Below are 15,459 nucleotides of genomic sequence, written 5' to 3'. Positions count from 1 at the left end.
TTCTAACTTATTTATATAGGTATTTACAAAATCACCTAACCCTCTAAAAGTCTATGCAGAGCGAGGGCAAAGACTACTACTACTGTTACTATTATAACTATTGTTCTGAAAACTGAACCGGATTGGCCGGTTTGATCGGATTAACCGGGAACCAATCATTTGTCCGGTTCGATTGCTGTGAAGAACCATCTTGCAAAAAACTGGCTTAAAAACTGGTCAAACCGACAGTTAACCGGTGAACCGCCATAACTGTTCGGTTTTTCCTGGTTCAGTGATAGACTGGCTTAAAAATCGATCATTTGGGTTTTCTCTCACTGGGCAAACCCAAACCATAATAGCGGTAGGAACCCAGCCCCATCCCATCACCGAGCTCTTCTCTTCTGATAAACAGTGTTGTCGCTACCGGCAGAGACAGACTTGGGTGCCGTCTTCGCTCGTGGAAGGTCTGCTCGCTTCTCAATCCTCTTCTCCTCGACGTCGAGTGCTTGCTCGGAACTGTTGGTGACGCCGCCGCGAAGGCTTCTCCATCGTCGTCTCTACTCGATTTGTTGGTGCCCATCTCTCTCTTCGAGTTCTCTCTCTCTATTTGAGGCTCCGAGCTCTCTCTTTCTCACTGTCACGTGTCACTCTGCTCGGCTGTGGAGTATTCACCGCGCCGTCACTTCTTTCCTCCCTACCCGCCGGTAAGCACTACTGCCTCAATTTATTTTTGGTTATTTTGTTAATTTTATTTATTCTGATTTTTGAGTTGTTGGCCGTTGATATTTTTGATTCTGCGTTGTTGATGAACATTGTCAATGCTAGAATTTTTTCTGATTCTGAGTTGTTTATGTTAATTGTGAGTTGTTTATGCTGGTTTTTCTGATTCTAAGTTGTTAATTTTGGTTGCTGATTTTTGCTGAATCTGAATTATTGATGGTGGTATGGTAAAATTGTTTTTCATCATTTCACATCTTTCAGAAGCACAAATTACATTTCTTTCTTGTACATTTTTGTTTAAATTTATACTCTTCTTTGAACTTTGAAGTATGTTAGAAAGTGTGTTTCAAATTGTTTTGCATTGAAAATTTCAAGCAAGTTCCTTTGTACTGGGTTGGTCAAAGTTTCTAGTTTCAATGTTGGTGAAATTCTCAATGCAAGTGGATAATAATAATAACTCTTGCTTTATATCATTTATGATTATGAATATTTAGTTTATTTGTTGTTATTCTTTGTTTTTGTACTGATTTTCCCAATTTATGTGGTTTGAAAATTTGTAGGAGAATGAGAGGGAGAACATCACAAGCAATTGTATTCAACAAATTTGATATTGCTATTGTAGAACATTATAATTTTTATTGTTAATTTTTTTTTCTATTGATATTTTTTATTTTTATAATTTTTATGAAATTGGAATAATTGTTTGTGGTTGAACATTATTTCTTTATCATTTAAGTGCATTTTGATTTTTATTAGTTATAAAGATTGATGTTTGAAGTTATTTATGAACTTTTAATTATAAATTATGGACAATTTATTATGTAAACTTATAAAATTTTAAATTTAATTAGTTTAAAATTATTGAATTTAAATATTTAAAATTATATATTAAATTTTTAATAATTTTATATTTAATTATACCGGTTAAACTCTGGTTGAACTCCGGTTGAACTTTTGAACCATTGAACCAGTCACTCGACCGGTTTGGTTCTCGCAACCTTGATTATAACTACGGCTGGTCATCGATCCCTGGTAGCTGAAGAAACACAGAAGTGCTATATGGAAGTAAAATAAGTTTTTATGATCCTCCGGTAATGCCATTGCTGCTCGCTAGTCGCAAGGCTGGAAACTCAAAGAAGATCTCGCCAATTTGCATCTACGAAACGGGTAAGTAAGGGATGAGAACCTAAGATTTATAGCAGGGTGCTACACAAAAATTCAATGGGGTTCCGCAGCCCTAAGTCTAAGACTTTGCACAATTATGTAGGTAACTCACGCAAATAGGTATAAGCACGAGTATATAGCAGAATAGTAATCAAGCACGAAATACAAGAAGCAGAGATAAAACACAATCACATGTACAAGTAAGCAATCATAAACATAGAGAATGCAATAACCCAGTATGATTTATATCTGGTTCTATGCAGGCCATGAACTCATGCGTCGGTTGACTACCTGCAACCCGACGTTATCTAGGAACTATTCCTAGATATGGCTTCTTGATTGCGTTCGTTCATGCATATATATCTATATGGTTAAGAATACCACCAGTCCATGACAACAGGCAATCTTCGCAAAAATTGGTGCCATAATATACGCACAAAGGAGAAATTGAGTTTTAGCAGTCAATGAATAATACCCGCCTCCAAACAACCTCAAGCACATTGGGGTTTACAGTTCTTTTCTGCCTTTCTTTTGAAAATTTGTACCCAATCATTTCTTAAAATATTTCAGCCTTGTCACATATTTTACCATTTTACCCTTTGTATTTTGTACATTTTTTATTTTACCCTTTTGTACATAACTTCATTTTTCTAGTTTTTTTTAGACTTTTAGTGACGCTTTCACCACTAGTATTATTACTTCACCATTTTACCCTAATATTTTTTTCTAAAAAACTTTTTTACCCTTTATTAAGTTAATTAATAATTTTAAATTTTGTCTTTATACCTAAGATTACTAATATTCCCCTAAGTAATCTAATATTACCGTTTAACCTGATTTAGCGTCAAAATATTATCGGGTTAATTCTAACATTTTTCTATGATGAAATTATCCAAAATACTTTTAATTAACGTCAATTCTACCCTTAAGGACCTAAAATATCATTTTATCCTTTATTAATTTATTTACTTATTCTAATTACTGTTTTTTACCATTTTACTTCTAATTTTTACTAAAGATTTTATTTAGACTCGAGATTTTATTGTAATTATAATTTTGATACAATTAATTTATATAATTACTAATTTATTCTTCATGACACTAAGTTCAAAAATTTTACTTATCTTTCAATTAAATTATATTTTTAACTCTCTTTTTACCTAAAAATGATTATAATACCCTTTTTAATTTTATACCTTTGTTCCATAGGATTAAAATCAGTTTTTTAACCTCTTTTAAACCCTTATACACGTGACTTTCATGATCATTTAGTGGCTGAATTTCAAGGGGTGCAGTTTTTTATTTTTATTCACTTTTAGTGACTTTTAAGGCTTGAAACTTAAACTTCAAATACTCCAAATAATTTTAGTGGTTTCATACAATTTTTAGAAGCAAATAAGATTCATATATCACTCAAATAATAAGACAAAATAAAGAAGCACCGCTGAATTTACAGATTACAAAATTAAGTACAAAATTACCACAAAGTGACTTATATGAATACCAAATCAAGCATAAACATATTCTAACTATTCCTAACCTACCCTTACCTCTTATTTAATTCAATTCTTAAACCTTTCACACGCTAAGAAATCTGCACACAAAGGAAGGTGGTGGTGGTGCAGTTTCTTTTTTGGTCGAAAAGTGTGATAAAAATGTCAAAATCCAACCACATTGAGCTCGAATTTCTCTAGCTTCTTAGGCATGCTACATGGGTGATTCAATACTAATTTTCTATACATGAAGGAGAGTAAGAACTCATCATAACTACTGTTAAAAAAGTAGAAAAAGAAAGAAGAAGGAACAACAATTTACCTTGTCAAAATTTTGGTATAAACACAAGAATTATCGAAAACGGAAAAAAGTTTGTGTGTTGTACGGATTGAATACTTGAAGAACACATGAAGAACAATGAAAGAAGAGTTGAAACAGGGGGCTGGGGCGCAGAGAACAAGTGCAAGAATTTTTTTTTCTCTTTCTCTCTCAAAAATTCAGTCAAAAGAGTGTAAAAATGTGTAAAGTGTTTTCTAAATTTTGTGACCAATGCTTCCTTAAATAAAAAATAAAAGTCTTGCTGAATTTATGATGATAAAAGAGGTTGAAATTTTCGTGGTCATGGATTGGACTTTAATGAATAAGGGGCGTGAAAATGAGAAAGCTTAGTCAGCGCTTGCGTGTCGAGCTTATCCACAATTAACCGAGTTAGTTACTCGAGGTTAAAAATACAGCAGAGAGGGGTGAAAGGTTGAGATAGTCTCAGCTTAGAGGCTGAGAAGGAGAGACAAGTTACTTGAGTGGCAAGTAAGAAGATTTGGGGTCTCTAGAAGTCGTTTGCAGAATACTAGACAGAAATTCGGTTCAGAATACATTTTACCATGTGATAAAATAATTAATGGCTAAGATTTATTGTTAAAAAAATAAATCATGAATGAATATCTAATATTAATCTTGGGACACAATTACTAAGGTAGAAATTATTTTTACTATTGGTTTCGAAGTTTTCGGTTAAAATAATTTTTCTCAACGCACACAAAACCGTCGTTAAAAGTGAATTTCTGTCTCAAAAAGTATCGAATGAGGAAAATAAACCAATGGTAAGCAAATATTTATTATTTACTAGTCAAACTTGACTTAGGGGGATTAGTTATTCTCATAAAGTCAATTTTGACCTTATTAATGGCATTTTTCTATTTATTTTTTCTTTAATTTTTATTTTTTTTACCATTGTGTCAGCCTCACTATTTCTTATTGGGCCATGATTCGAAATTTTGCAAAATAAATTTTAAAATGGCCAGAAAAGTCTATTTACTGAAAATTGGATTCTTACAGATGATACGTGAACGAATACTGTTGCGACACATGGCACAACTGTCCACATCAGCATGTCATGTGTCATTGGTCAACACATTATCATACCATTACACGTGTCCAAACTATGGAGTGACACGTGTCACTAACAGTCCATGTCATCAAGTCATGTCATTACACCGTTAACGAAAAATAGGTTAGATATTAACATAATACACTTTTATCAATCTCAGAGACGTAATTAATGCAATTAGATATTCAAGGATGATTTTAATGTAGAGTAAATGCCCAAAATGGTCCCTTAAATTCAAATCGGTATTCGATTCAGTCCTTAATTTTTCTAAATGACCAAATAAATCCCTAAAATTCAGAAACGTGCGTCTCCATTAGTCCCTCCCAGAATTGCCGTCTTAACGTTGCTGATGTGGAACGTTAACTGCCATGTGGGCATTCCAGCTGTATGCTGATGTGTGCCAAGGTTGAATTTGTTTCAACTTGGTATCTGGAATTGCCTAATATTACCCAAATTAGTCCATTTCAATTATAAAACCCTAATTTTCTTCTCTTCTTCAAACTGTATGCTACGTTCTTCTGTTCTTCGACTCTCCTTCTCTTCTCCGACTCTCCTTCTCTTCTGTTCGACCTCTCTTCTTCGCCGTAAAACCCAAATTAATTTTTTGTCTGTGTGAGTGATGATGGGTGGTGGCGAGAAAAGCCAAAGTAGCTCAAGTAGGAACAACTCTGCAGGCAGACCTTATGGCAACAAAGGAATGCGAAATAGGGGAGGTAAGAACGCTGTTTTCTGTAATTGCGGGCTTCGAACGGTGATAAAGCACACAACAACTGCAGAAAATCCTGGTAGACCATTTTATGGTTGTCCGAACTATGAGGTAAGGTTATAGCTGTGAAGAAAATGTTAAGATGGTTTGAGTTTGAGTTTGGATTCACCTGCATTTTTTACTTTGCAGTATAGAATTCACTGTAATTTGTTTCACTGGGCTGATGGATGTGAAGAACAAGTTTCTGCAGCACCCATTCCACTAGAAGTTTTGCATGAGTTGAGTTGGAAGATGACAAGCTTGGAGAGTGATGTTAAGACAGTGAAGATGATGACAATGGTGCTATTGGATTTTGTAGTTACTTTTGGTGTGTGTTTAGGTTTTAGTTTGTTGGGGTTTATATTCAACAAATGATGATTATGTTATGAAATTTTAAATTTCTTAAGTGGTATGTATTGTCTTGATGAAGATGGAATGAAATGAAATGAAACACTAATTTGATATGAGTTCAACTCTTGATGCTGCACTTATTTTGCTAAAATTGTGTTCAACTAAACCAGAAAGAGATAAATCACAACATGAACTAAACCAAAAACTTCATTAATTTAACATAACTAATTCCGGAACATGGAACAAGTGTTGTTTGTGCTAAAGCACATTGTGCAAAACATACTATCACAACCCAAAACATCATATGCCATAACAACATTCAAAGGCCATACATACAAGTTTCAAAGGTTACATTACAAAAAGACAGCATTGTTTAACCATAACATTCAGCTACAACAACATGAACTCAAAAAGCCACCACACTTTGTGCTAGTTAGACATTTTTTCTTGGTGGGTTGAATCTTGGAGTTGGAACAAATTTCAAGAAGGAGGCCAGTTTTTCAGAGGTTGCTGCACTAGCTCCCTGAATAGTCTCTCTTGAAATCTCAGTCGGATGTGGAGCAGCCGCAGTAGTAGCAGCAGTGGATGAAGTTGTCCTCTTAACAGGGAGTTTGTCTATGCGTCTCTCACATTTAGTTCTCAGATGGCCTTTCTTTGCATTCTTTGTAGTCTTTACAGCATATGATATCAATAACAACAATACAAGTGTCATTATATGGATTTGTTTGTTTCCAGATTTATTAACTCAAGCTCTAATTTTGATTAATGTTTGTTTTTAATACTATTACTACCTTAGTTGCAGGTTCTTGTTCATCTCCTAGACCCCCTTCAGCAGCAACTTCTGTTTGAGTATCAATTTGTCCTCCTTCAGCACCAACCTCACATTCTTCAGTAACAACCTCACCTTTGTTACCTTTAGAACCAGTGTCACCCTTATTTGCAGCATCTTCAGCAGCCTTTGCAGTAGCTGCTAGCTCATCAGCCTTTTGTTTCTTTGCTATTCTACAACTCCTTGTTGTGTGACCAACATCTCCACATGTCCCGCATGTGAATTTGTCATATTTTCTCTTCAATTTTGTTGCTGTGCGCTCTTGGCTCCCCTGAACAGGTGCCTCATGTGCATCTTTTTTTCTTGCATAATGTGATGGCCTGCCACGGGGTTTGCTCCTTACAGGTGGTAAGCAATGGAGGTATTCTGATGTTTCCCACAACTGTTGGCCTCTTACCGGATTGATATGGTACTCATAAGTCTTGTTGTATGAGCCCATTGTTAGCCATGCATGGACATAATTCTCGGGTCTACCATTCATGATTGAAATCGCAGCTATTGCATGATGACAAGGTAACCTTAGCACATAATAAATTTGAGTAACTAAGTGTGTTGATAGGTATACTACGGTGCAATTACACAAAAAAATAAAAACAATCAAACAAAATAGTACTTACCCGATAACTGCCAAGACCTGCAGCTACATGTTTGGTTTCCCAAATCAACCACCACATTATGTGGTTCACCATGCACTCCAAACATCACTTCAGCCGCATCTCCAGACTACATTAGTGTATAATACCTGCTGTAATACCTTTCCTTTGCAAGTCTACTTTATTGAATCGGAGGTAAGTGTCCCACATGGCTAGAGAGTTTCAGTTTGTTCCTTGCCATACTAGTCATGGCATACCTCCTAACCTCCTCCAGTAAAGTCAAGACGGGCTTACATCTGTATAGTTTGGTGGCAGCGTTGAACACCTCACACATGTTATTGCAGACATTGTAAACCTTTGGAAAGTCCTTGTAGTGAGCCCTAGTCCATGCCTGCCTAGAAAACTTGTCTAAATATGCCCACGCCTTCTCATTCACCCTCTTTATAAACTGCATATGCCCGTTGAATTCCTAGACAGTCATTGCTCTAACACACTTCCAAAGCAAACTCTTCAAGTGTGAGTCCTTCCATTGTTTCTGAAAGTTTTACCAAAGGTGCCACGCACAGAAGCGGTGATGCGCACCTGGCATAACTTCACGCAATGCTGGGATTAAACCCTACAAGATAACAAAGTAATCACCTAAAAACCTGAGCAAATAACAGATTCTTGATTTTTACCAGATATATAATAATAAATTGAAAAATAGGGTCTATTTTGAACTTATGCGCTTAAGGATTCTTAAATTCTGCAATTGCCATAACAATAGTATATAGGTTACCATATACTTAAATTCTTAAATTCTAAAGTTCTTAAATTCCTAAATTCTGCAATTCTCCAAAATAGTCCTTCGAATTTTGTTCATTAATCCAAAATGGTCCTTAAAATCATTTATCGTGCCTCTAATTGAAGCATATAGGTTACCTTCTGCATGTCAGAGATGAAGCACCAACCATGCTCTGTCTGATCTCCAATGTCTTCATGCAAGGGCTCCAAGAACCACTTCCAGTTGTCTTTATTCTCAATATGAAAAATTGCCCATGCAATTGGGTACACATGACTGTTCACGTCCTGACCCATGGCGCACAGCAGCCATCCTCCATAATAGGTCTTCAAAAAAGCCTCATCAAGTCCTATCAAGGGTCTGCAGCCACCCACAAAACCTTTCTTGCATCCATGCAAACACACATAAAACCTTTCGAAGACACCTTCTCCGTTAGGCATTGGACTAACACCTAACTTGACAGTTGAGCCCGGCTTAGATCTCAACAGCTCCCCTGTATAATCTCTGAGTTTAGCATATTCAACAGCTTCATCACCCCTCACTATTTTCCTTGCATCACCCAAAGCTCTTGTAATTGTAGTCCTAGACAGTTGTATTCCAGTTTTTGCTTTAAAGTAATTAAACACCTCACAGTGTCTAAAAGCTGGGAGCTTCCTAACCTTCTTAACAAGTACATCAGTTACCCAAGACCTAGTTGCACATCTATTCTTAAAAGTTCTCTCACATGTATGATCATCATTAAAGGTCTTAATCTGCCAACATCCATTCGGTTTGCTATAAGAACAAAACACCATCTAGGGACAATCTTCATTCTTGCATACCACCCTACATCTAGTAGTATCATTTTTCTTGTACCTTACACCCCTACCCTCTTGCAATGTATAATTTCTAACCCCTTTCTTAAAAGCATCCCTAGTGGTAAACTCCATACCTAGCTCTAATCTCACATGTCCAAACTTGGCAGTATCATTGAAGATGAGATTCGCAGCTGGGTCTGCTTCATCTTCAGAGTCTGGTGGAGTCTTCAGTTCATCAGATTTCCAGCTATCATCAGAGAAAGACACTGCCATACAGATTCATACATTACATCACCAACAGAAACAGAATAAAATCAATACATATGCACATTAATTATAATATACGTTACATACATTGCAAGTTTTCTTCATTCTCATCATCATCTACCTCCTTCTCATAATCAGATGCATCCATTGATGGGGACGAGAAGTATCTTCATCATTAACAACCTTTTTCTTGCCTTTGTCATTGTCACTGGCAGTCTTCCTTTTTCTCCTATCGCTGCTAGGACCAACATCATCATTGTTGTCACTGCTTGAGTCCAGAGAGTCAAGTGGCATGTGTGGCTTGCATAAACTGTCCTCTGCAGACTCATAAGAATCAGATGAGCTATCAACATTCAAGTGAACTGGCTCCTTGCTTGCTTGTTTTCTCCAGCCTTGTGATCTTGTGATATACCTTCTAGGCATTTTAGTAGACGTGTTGAATTTAAAGTTAATAGGCTTGGATTGTTTCTTTGATGCGCTGTTTTTTTTTATTTGTACATTCTTCGTTGAGGGAGTGGGTTGAGACCAAACTTTCTGAGATACAGGTTTGGATGTAATGGGATTTGGTTGGGATAGAGATTTAGGGGACTTCGCCTGTGAACATGATTTGTGGCCATTAAAATTGAGGGCAGTTGAACTTCGTGGACTGGGTTTCGAGGGAGTGGGCTGGGAGGCAGTGGGCTAGGGGGAAATGGGCTTGGGAACAACGGGCTGTGTCACACTGGGCTGGGAGGCAGTGGGTTGGGGAGGGGGGGAATGGGCTTGGGAGCAACGGGCTGTGTCACAGTGGGGTGGGGGGCAGTGGAGATGGGGCAGTGGGTAGGGGACAGTGGACTTGGTGCAGTGGATTTTAGTTCAACTGGGATAAAGGTAACTGGTTCTTCAAGTTGACTTAATATTGTACTGGTTTTCTTCACAGATTCAACACCTTCTACTCTATCTTCTTCCATGCCTTCCATTCCGACCTTCTGGCCTATAGCATGATCCTCCTCAGACAAATCCATTACATCAATTATCTCAGGAATCGAAGTTCCGTGCTCAAAATAGATGTGGATGACGTTGTTATTCTCATGGCAGTGCTTGATCATACTAATAAAGTCCTGGTCTACTTTCAATCTCCTAAGACCAAATTCCAACACATGTTTAGGCTCTAGATACCAACATGCTTTAGCCTTATCATACCCCAACTCTTTATAATAACCTGTTACCACAAACACGTCAAGATAGTCTTCATCAACTCCAACCCATTCATCATACAAGTCAGAAGTGTAGATAAAATTTTTCCCAGGATCTGTCTCAAATGCTCCACCATGGTGGAAAACAAGTTTCAATCGATCAGGCATCTGAAGTTTACAGCACAATGCACAAAACAGACAGGATTATTCATTTTGTCACAAAACAGCCATATTGCAAAGAACTAGAAATCAAACTATATTTGTAATAAGAATGCATATATTTACTTCCTATTGACTATAACTTAAACCAGACTATGATTTATGTGGTTACAACTCTCATATTAGAAACCCTAAACCCTAACATTTGCGCCATCAACAACCACAACACTCTAAACCACTCCCTTACATATACAACAACGCATTCACACATAAGTATCAAGAACCCTCAATGAAATACAAAAAATGGAAGAAAATGATCAAGTTGAACTGTTACCTCTTACCGTCGGCAGTGTACGAAGGTGATGCTTCGTCGATAACTTCTTCACTGACCGGAGAGAACAGATTCCAAGGATGATCCTCGGCGAGGAAATGTTGAGTGGGAAGTATGGGAGAATGAACGGACGTCGGAGAAGAGAAAGCTTTTCTGAAGTTTTGGTGGGAAACGTTGAAGTGGAAGGGGGGGACCAACAACAATTGTTTATTCAAAGGGGGAGAAGATGTTATTTCAAACGACGTCGTTTAATGGAATGCCCACATGGCAGTTAACGTTCCACATCAGCAACGTTAAGACGGCAATTTTGGGAGGGACTAACGGAGACGCACGTTTCTGAATTTTAGGGATTTATTTGGTCATTTAGAAAAATCAAGGACTGAATTGAATACCGATTTGAATTTAAAGGACCATTTTGAGTATTTATTCTTTTAATGTATGACTCCAATCTTAAAAACTATTTTAGAATTTAATTCTTATTATTCACGTAATAAATATAAAAATTAGTCATTTTTATTAATTTGACAATACTTAATTAAATCTACCGTAAATGATTTACATTAATATTATATTAATTTTTTTAATTTAAATTTAATAAAATAATAAAATTTAAATCTATACCAGATTAATCTTTAACCTGTTAAATTAGAGAATAATGAGAGAAACCAAAAGTATGCGAGGGAGAATAAAAAGTTAAAAAATAAAAACTAATCAAGTTGGGTTATGAATTATGTTTGGGCTCTAATGAAGCGTAATCCGAAACGGTTCTTCATTGAAAAAAAAAAGGGTGTGTATAAATACGATACATTTTGAGGCTAACAAAGTCACAAATACGTCAAACCTCAACGACAACGTGTTCAAGGTTTTGGGTTTTTGTTTTCCATTGACACCGAGAGACTCACTCACCGTTCATTCATAAACCCCAGAAACCTCCTTAGCTTTCTCTCTCTCACTCACTCTCACTTTCAAGTCAGTGTTCAGTCGACACCTATGGCTCCCGATGCTTCCGACGCTCTCGCAGGTTTCATATCTCTCTCTTTCTCTTTCTCTCTCTTCATATCTTATGAGGTTGTATTGTTTGTTCTTCAAAATGTAACTTTTGATGCAGTGAGGCAGAAAGTTCAGCAATTTCTGAACGCTGCTCGCACCGGCAATCTTGATATCCTCAAGAGTAAGAGCTCACTTCACTCCGATTCATTGTTCATCATCGCCCTCCAAACTGCACTAATCTTTTCATGCTTTTTCTAGATTTAGCGACTCAGCTGGACGAGTCCAAGGATTTGGCCAAGACCGTGGACTCAATTAAGGACGCAAACAAGCGAGGAGCCCTGCACTTCGCCGCCCGCGAAGGCCAGACCGAGATTTGCAAGTACTTGCTTGAGGAATTGAAGCTCCATGTCGATTCAAAAGACGATGATGGTGTGTGCTTCTCATTCTCATACACATGCTTTGCAATTGATGTATTTGAAGTTTGAACAAGCTCTTGCTGATTAGCAAGATTCTAACTTTTTGGAATTGGGATTGCTTTTCAGGGGAAACTGCTCTCATTCATGCTGCTCGTCAGGGGCACACTGCCACTGCTAAATATCTCATTGACCGTGGTGCTAATCCCACCATAGCTAGCAATTTAGGGGCTACGGCCTTGCACCATTCTGCAGGGATAGGTTGGTTCTGACACTGTGTGATCTTGCAAAACTATTATTAAATTTTGTTACCTGGATTCTTTTTTGTTCTGTGTTTTCTGACTTTGTTTTTGTAACTTTTGCTTTGTTGTAGGGGATACTGAGCTGCTCAAGTATTTGCTTTCTACAGGAATTAATCCTGATTTGGAAAGTGATGCCGGAACGCCTTTGGTTTGGGCTGCCGGTCATGGCCAACAAGCTGCTGTCAGTGTTCTACTAGAACATGGTGCAAATGTAAGTGTATCTGTATATTGCCTTCTGTTTGTTTGGGATTTTTGTTAAAAGCAGGAAAGAAAATGAGATTTTTCACACATCCCCCATAATCTTCAAATGCTTTCCTCTAGTTGATCTTTGGAGCTCCCCATTTTTGTAGAAGCTATGTAGTTTTTTTAACGTTTCATGTTGTTGGTATTATTTTGCAGCCTAATGCTGAAACCGATGATGGTATTACCCCACTCCTTTCATCTGTGGCAGCCAGCTCGCTGGCATGCTTAGAGGAGTTAATTCAGGTAACCAGACCATTCTTAAATTCTCAGTTTTAGGTTAATTGAATGTAAATGGTTAATCTAAACCGAAATACTAACTAGTTCAGCTCCTAAAAGGGAGTAGGTGAGAGATGGCAGGCACAAACTGATTTATTTATTTGTTATTACAACTTAACTTTTATGTACTGTTTTCATGGGTGTATTAGTATGTGGGTATATCTTTGTTGGTAACATGTTACTTTCTTCCCTATGATTTTTATCTTGTGCTTCTTTCTGGATCCTAATATTTGAATTTTATTGTATGCAGGCCGGTGCGAAAGTAAATATTAGTGCTGGCGGAGCAACTCCTTTACACATTGCAGCTGATAATGGCAGTCTGGAAATTATAAATTGCTTATTGAAAGCTGGAGCTGATCCTAATGTGTCCGATGAGGTGAGAGACAGATATTGTGTTATCTTTTTCGCTCATCACCATCTTTTTTTAGGAGCTTAGCAATCATTTAGTTTGTGTCTCCATGATCTATCCAAACTTTCAGTATCATTCATTTTTTTTGTCATTGTCAAATGGAGTGCTTCTGGTTGTTGTAAACACTGTGGTTTTGTTAATATTTGGAGTAAAATTTGAATCTGTTTGCATTTCAGGATGGTGTTAAGCCAATACAAGTTGCAGCTGCAAGGGGCAATCGTGGAGCTGTTGAGATATTGTTCCCCTTGACATCCAAGATTGATGCCGTTCCTAATTGGACTGTTGATGGGATAATCGAGTATATGCAGTCTGAAATTAAGAAGCAACAGGTACTGAAAGTCTTGAGTTCTCATTTTCCAATTGGTTTGAGCTACGCCATATCAGTGCTGCAGGAAAATCAAATAATTACAAAACTGCGACGGCAATAACTACATATTTCTTTACTGCGCCACTATTGCTTATAGCTTTTTCAGTTTCCTGAAGTAAATATATTCGTATTATATTATTTTACAGAGAAGAAGGCCTTGAATTTTACCATGGTTTTACAATTTTGTGCCGACAAACAGATTTCACTACTAGCCCTCTTTGATGTTTGTTTGCATTTTTTTCCTGGCCTTTTTTTTATAACTATTTAATAAAATGATAAGTACGATTTGCAGGATGAATCAACAACTAGCCGGCCGAAGGATACTACTGTGTCTCATCAGAAAAATGTCCCTGAGGTGTGCATTTCCTTTCTTAATTGCATATTAGTTTTACTATAATCTGTTTTATCTGTACTATTTAATGAATATAGCTGCCTAGTGTAAAAATTACAATACAATAAAATAGACAAGTACAATTCAATTATGAAAGTAAGTACAATTCAATTATGTTTAGTCAATCGAGACCCCCCCCCCCCCCCTTCTTCTCTCTTTCCCCCTATTTTACTCTCTTAGATAATCGGTAATGCAATATTCATTGTTATAATACATGGTCAACTATCTCTCTAGCGAAAGTTTTTAGGTCTGCACATGAATGACTTTTTATTTATCATTGCATCTTGCATAATCGGTTGTGAACTTATCAGGTGGCACCTGAAGCCAAAAAGAGAGCAGCAGAAGCAAAAGCAAGAGGGGATGAGGCCTTTAGGAGGCAAGACTACAACATGGCTATAGATTCTTATACCCAAGTAAAGTCTCCTGTTCTCTCATTTGACTCTTGAATTTCTTCCTCTTCTGTGCTTTCATAATGTTGTGTACTTACCTAGTGATGGGTTCCTTTGAATAACTTCTATTCTTTGCCATGGGTTCACAGGCAATTGATCTGGACCCTAGTGAGGGTACTTTGCTATCCAATAGAAGTCTCTGTTGGATTAAGTTGGGTCAAGCTGAGCATGCTTTAGCCGATGCAAAGGCGTGCAGAATATTAAGACCGGATTGGCCGAAAGCCTGTTATAGGGAAGGAGCAGCTTTGAGAATTTTACAGGCATGCCCTTCTATCAATCCTTTTTCCCTTTTACATTAGCATCAGGATGTGTCAACGTAGTTACTATGTATTTGTAGAAACTAAACTTGGCTATACTTGTTGCAGAAGTTTGATGAAGCTGCAAATGCTTTTTATGAGGGAGTAAAGCTTGATCCTGAGAATAAGGAGCTAGTAAATGCATTCAGGTCTTCATACTATTTCATAGAGTTATAGACAAATACTTCATACGTATCACTATTCACTCACTTTGATCTTGGATGATTGTATCTCGATGTGTCATTTTTTACAGGGAAGCTGTCGAAGCTGGGAGGAAGTTTCATGGTACAAAAGCTCAGAATAATTCATAATATGGTCTTTACCAATGTCCTTGTTGAGGGAAGAGAGACCAACATTGCATATAGAGCAGCATTATTCATGTAATACTATTTGCTATAAACAAATATTTAAGGGGAAAAAAGAGAGGTGGTGTTTTCCACTTGTAATGAGTGTACTCTCGTACGGTTAGTTAGCCATTAATTTCACTTATTTCTTGAGATTGTTTGGTGCTCTGTTTGACATCATTTTTTTGTTTACTTAAATGAAATATT

General features: G+C 37.0%; 1 protein-coding gene across 1 annotated transcript; it reads left to right on the top strand.

The window, feature by feature from the left end:
* The first annotated feature begins 11,594 nt into the window (after positions 1-11,594).
* Positions 11,595-15,405, top strand: LOC112758286 (uncharacterized). The gene is made up of 13 exons (XM_025806905.3): positions 11,595-11,793; positions 11,881-11,943; positions 12,021-12,191; positions 12,305-12,436; positions 12,549-12,688; positions 12,877-12,963; positions 13,247-13,372; positions 13,582-13,734; positions 14,065-14,127; positions 14,475-14,576; positions 14,702-14,872; positions 14,978-15,057; positions 15,162-15,405. The coding sequence occupies exons 1-13, from the start codon at positions 11,763-11,765 to the stop codon at positions 15,217-15,219; spliced, it is 1,377 nt and encodes a 458-aa protein (XP_025662690.1). The 5' UTR covers positions 11,595-11,762; the 3' UTR covers positions 15,220-15,405.
* The last annotated feature ends 54 nt before the right edge of the window (positions 15,406-15,459 follow it).

This window comes from Arachis hypogaea, chromosome 16, assembly GCF_003086295.3.
Source record: "Arachis hypogaea cultivar Tifrunner chromosome 16, arahy.Tifrunner.gnm2.J5K5, whole genome shotgun sequence".
Taxonomy (NCBI): Eukaryota; Viridiplantae; Streptophyta; class Magnoliopsida; order Fabales; family Fabaceae; genus Arachis; species Arachis hypogaea.
This window is presented reverse-complemented; position numbering and strand designations above follow the sequence as displayed.

Bases quoted from the DNA above. Each gene is read 5' to 3' on its own strand.
- LOC112758286 (XM_025806905.3), top strand. From the start codon at position 11,763: ATGGCTCCCGATGCTTCCGACGCTCTCGCAG. The intron at 12,437-12,548 runs GTTGGTTCTGAC...GCTTTGTTGTAG, and splicing joins GCACCATTCTGCAGGGATAG to GGGATACTGAGCTGCTCAAG. The intron at 13,735-14,064 runs GTACTGAAAGTC...TACGATTTGCAG, and splicing joins CTGAAATTAAGAAGCAACAG to GATGAATCAACAACTAGCCG.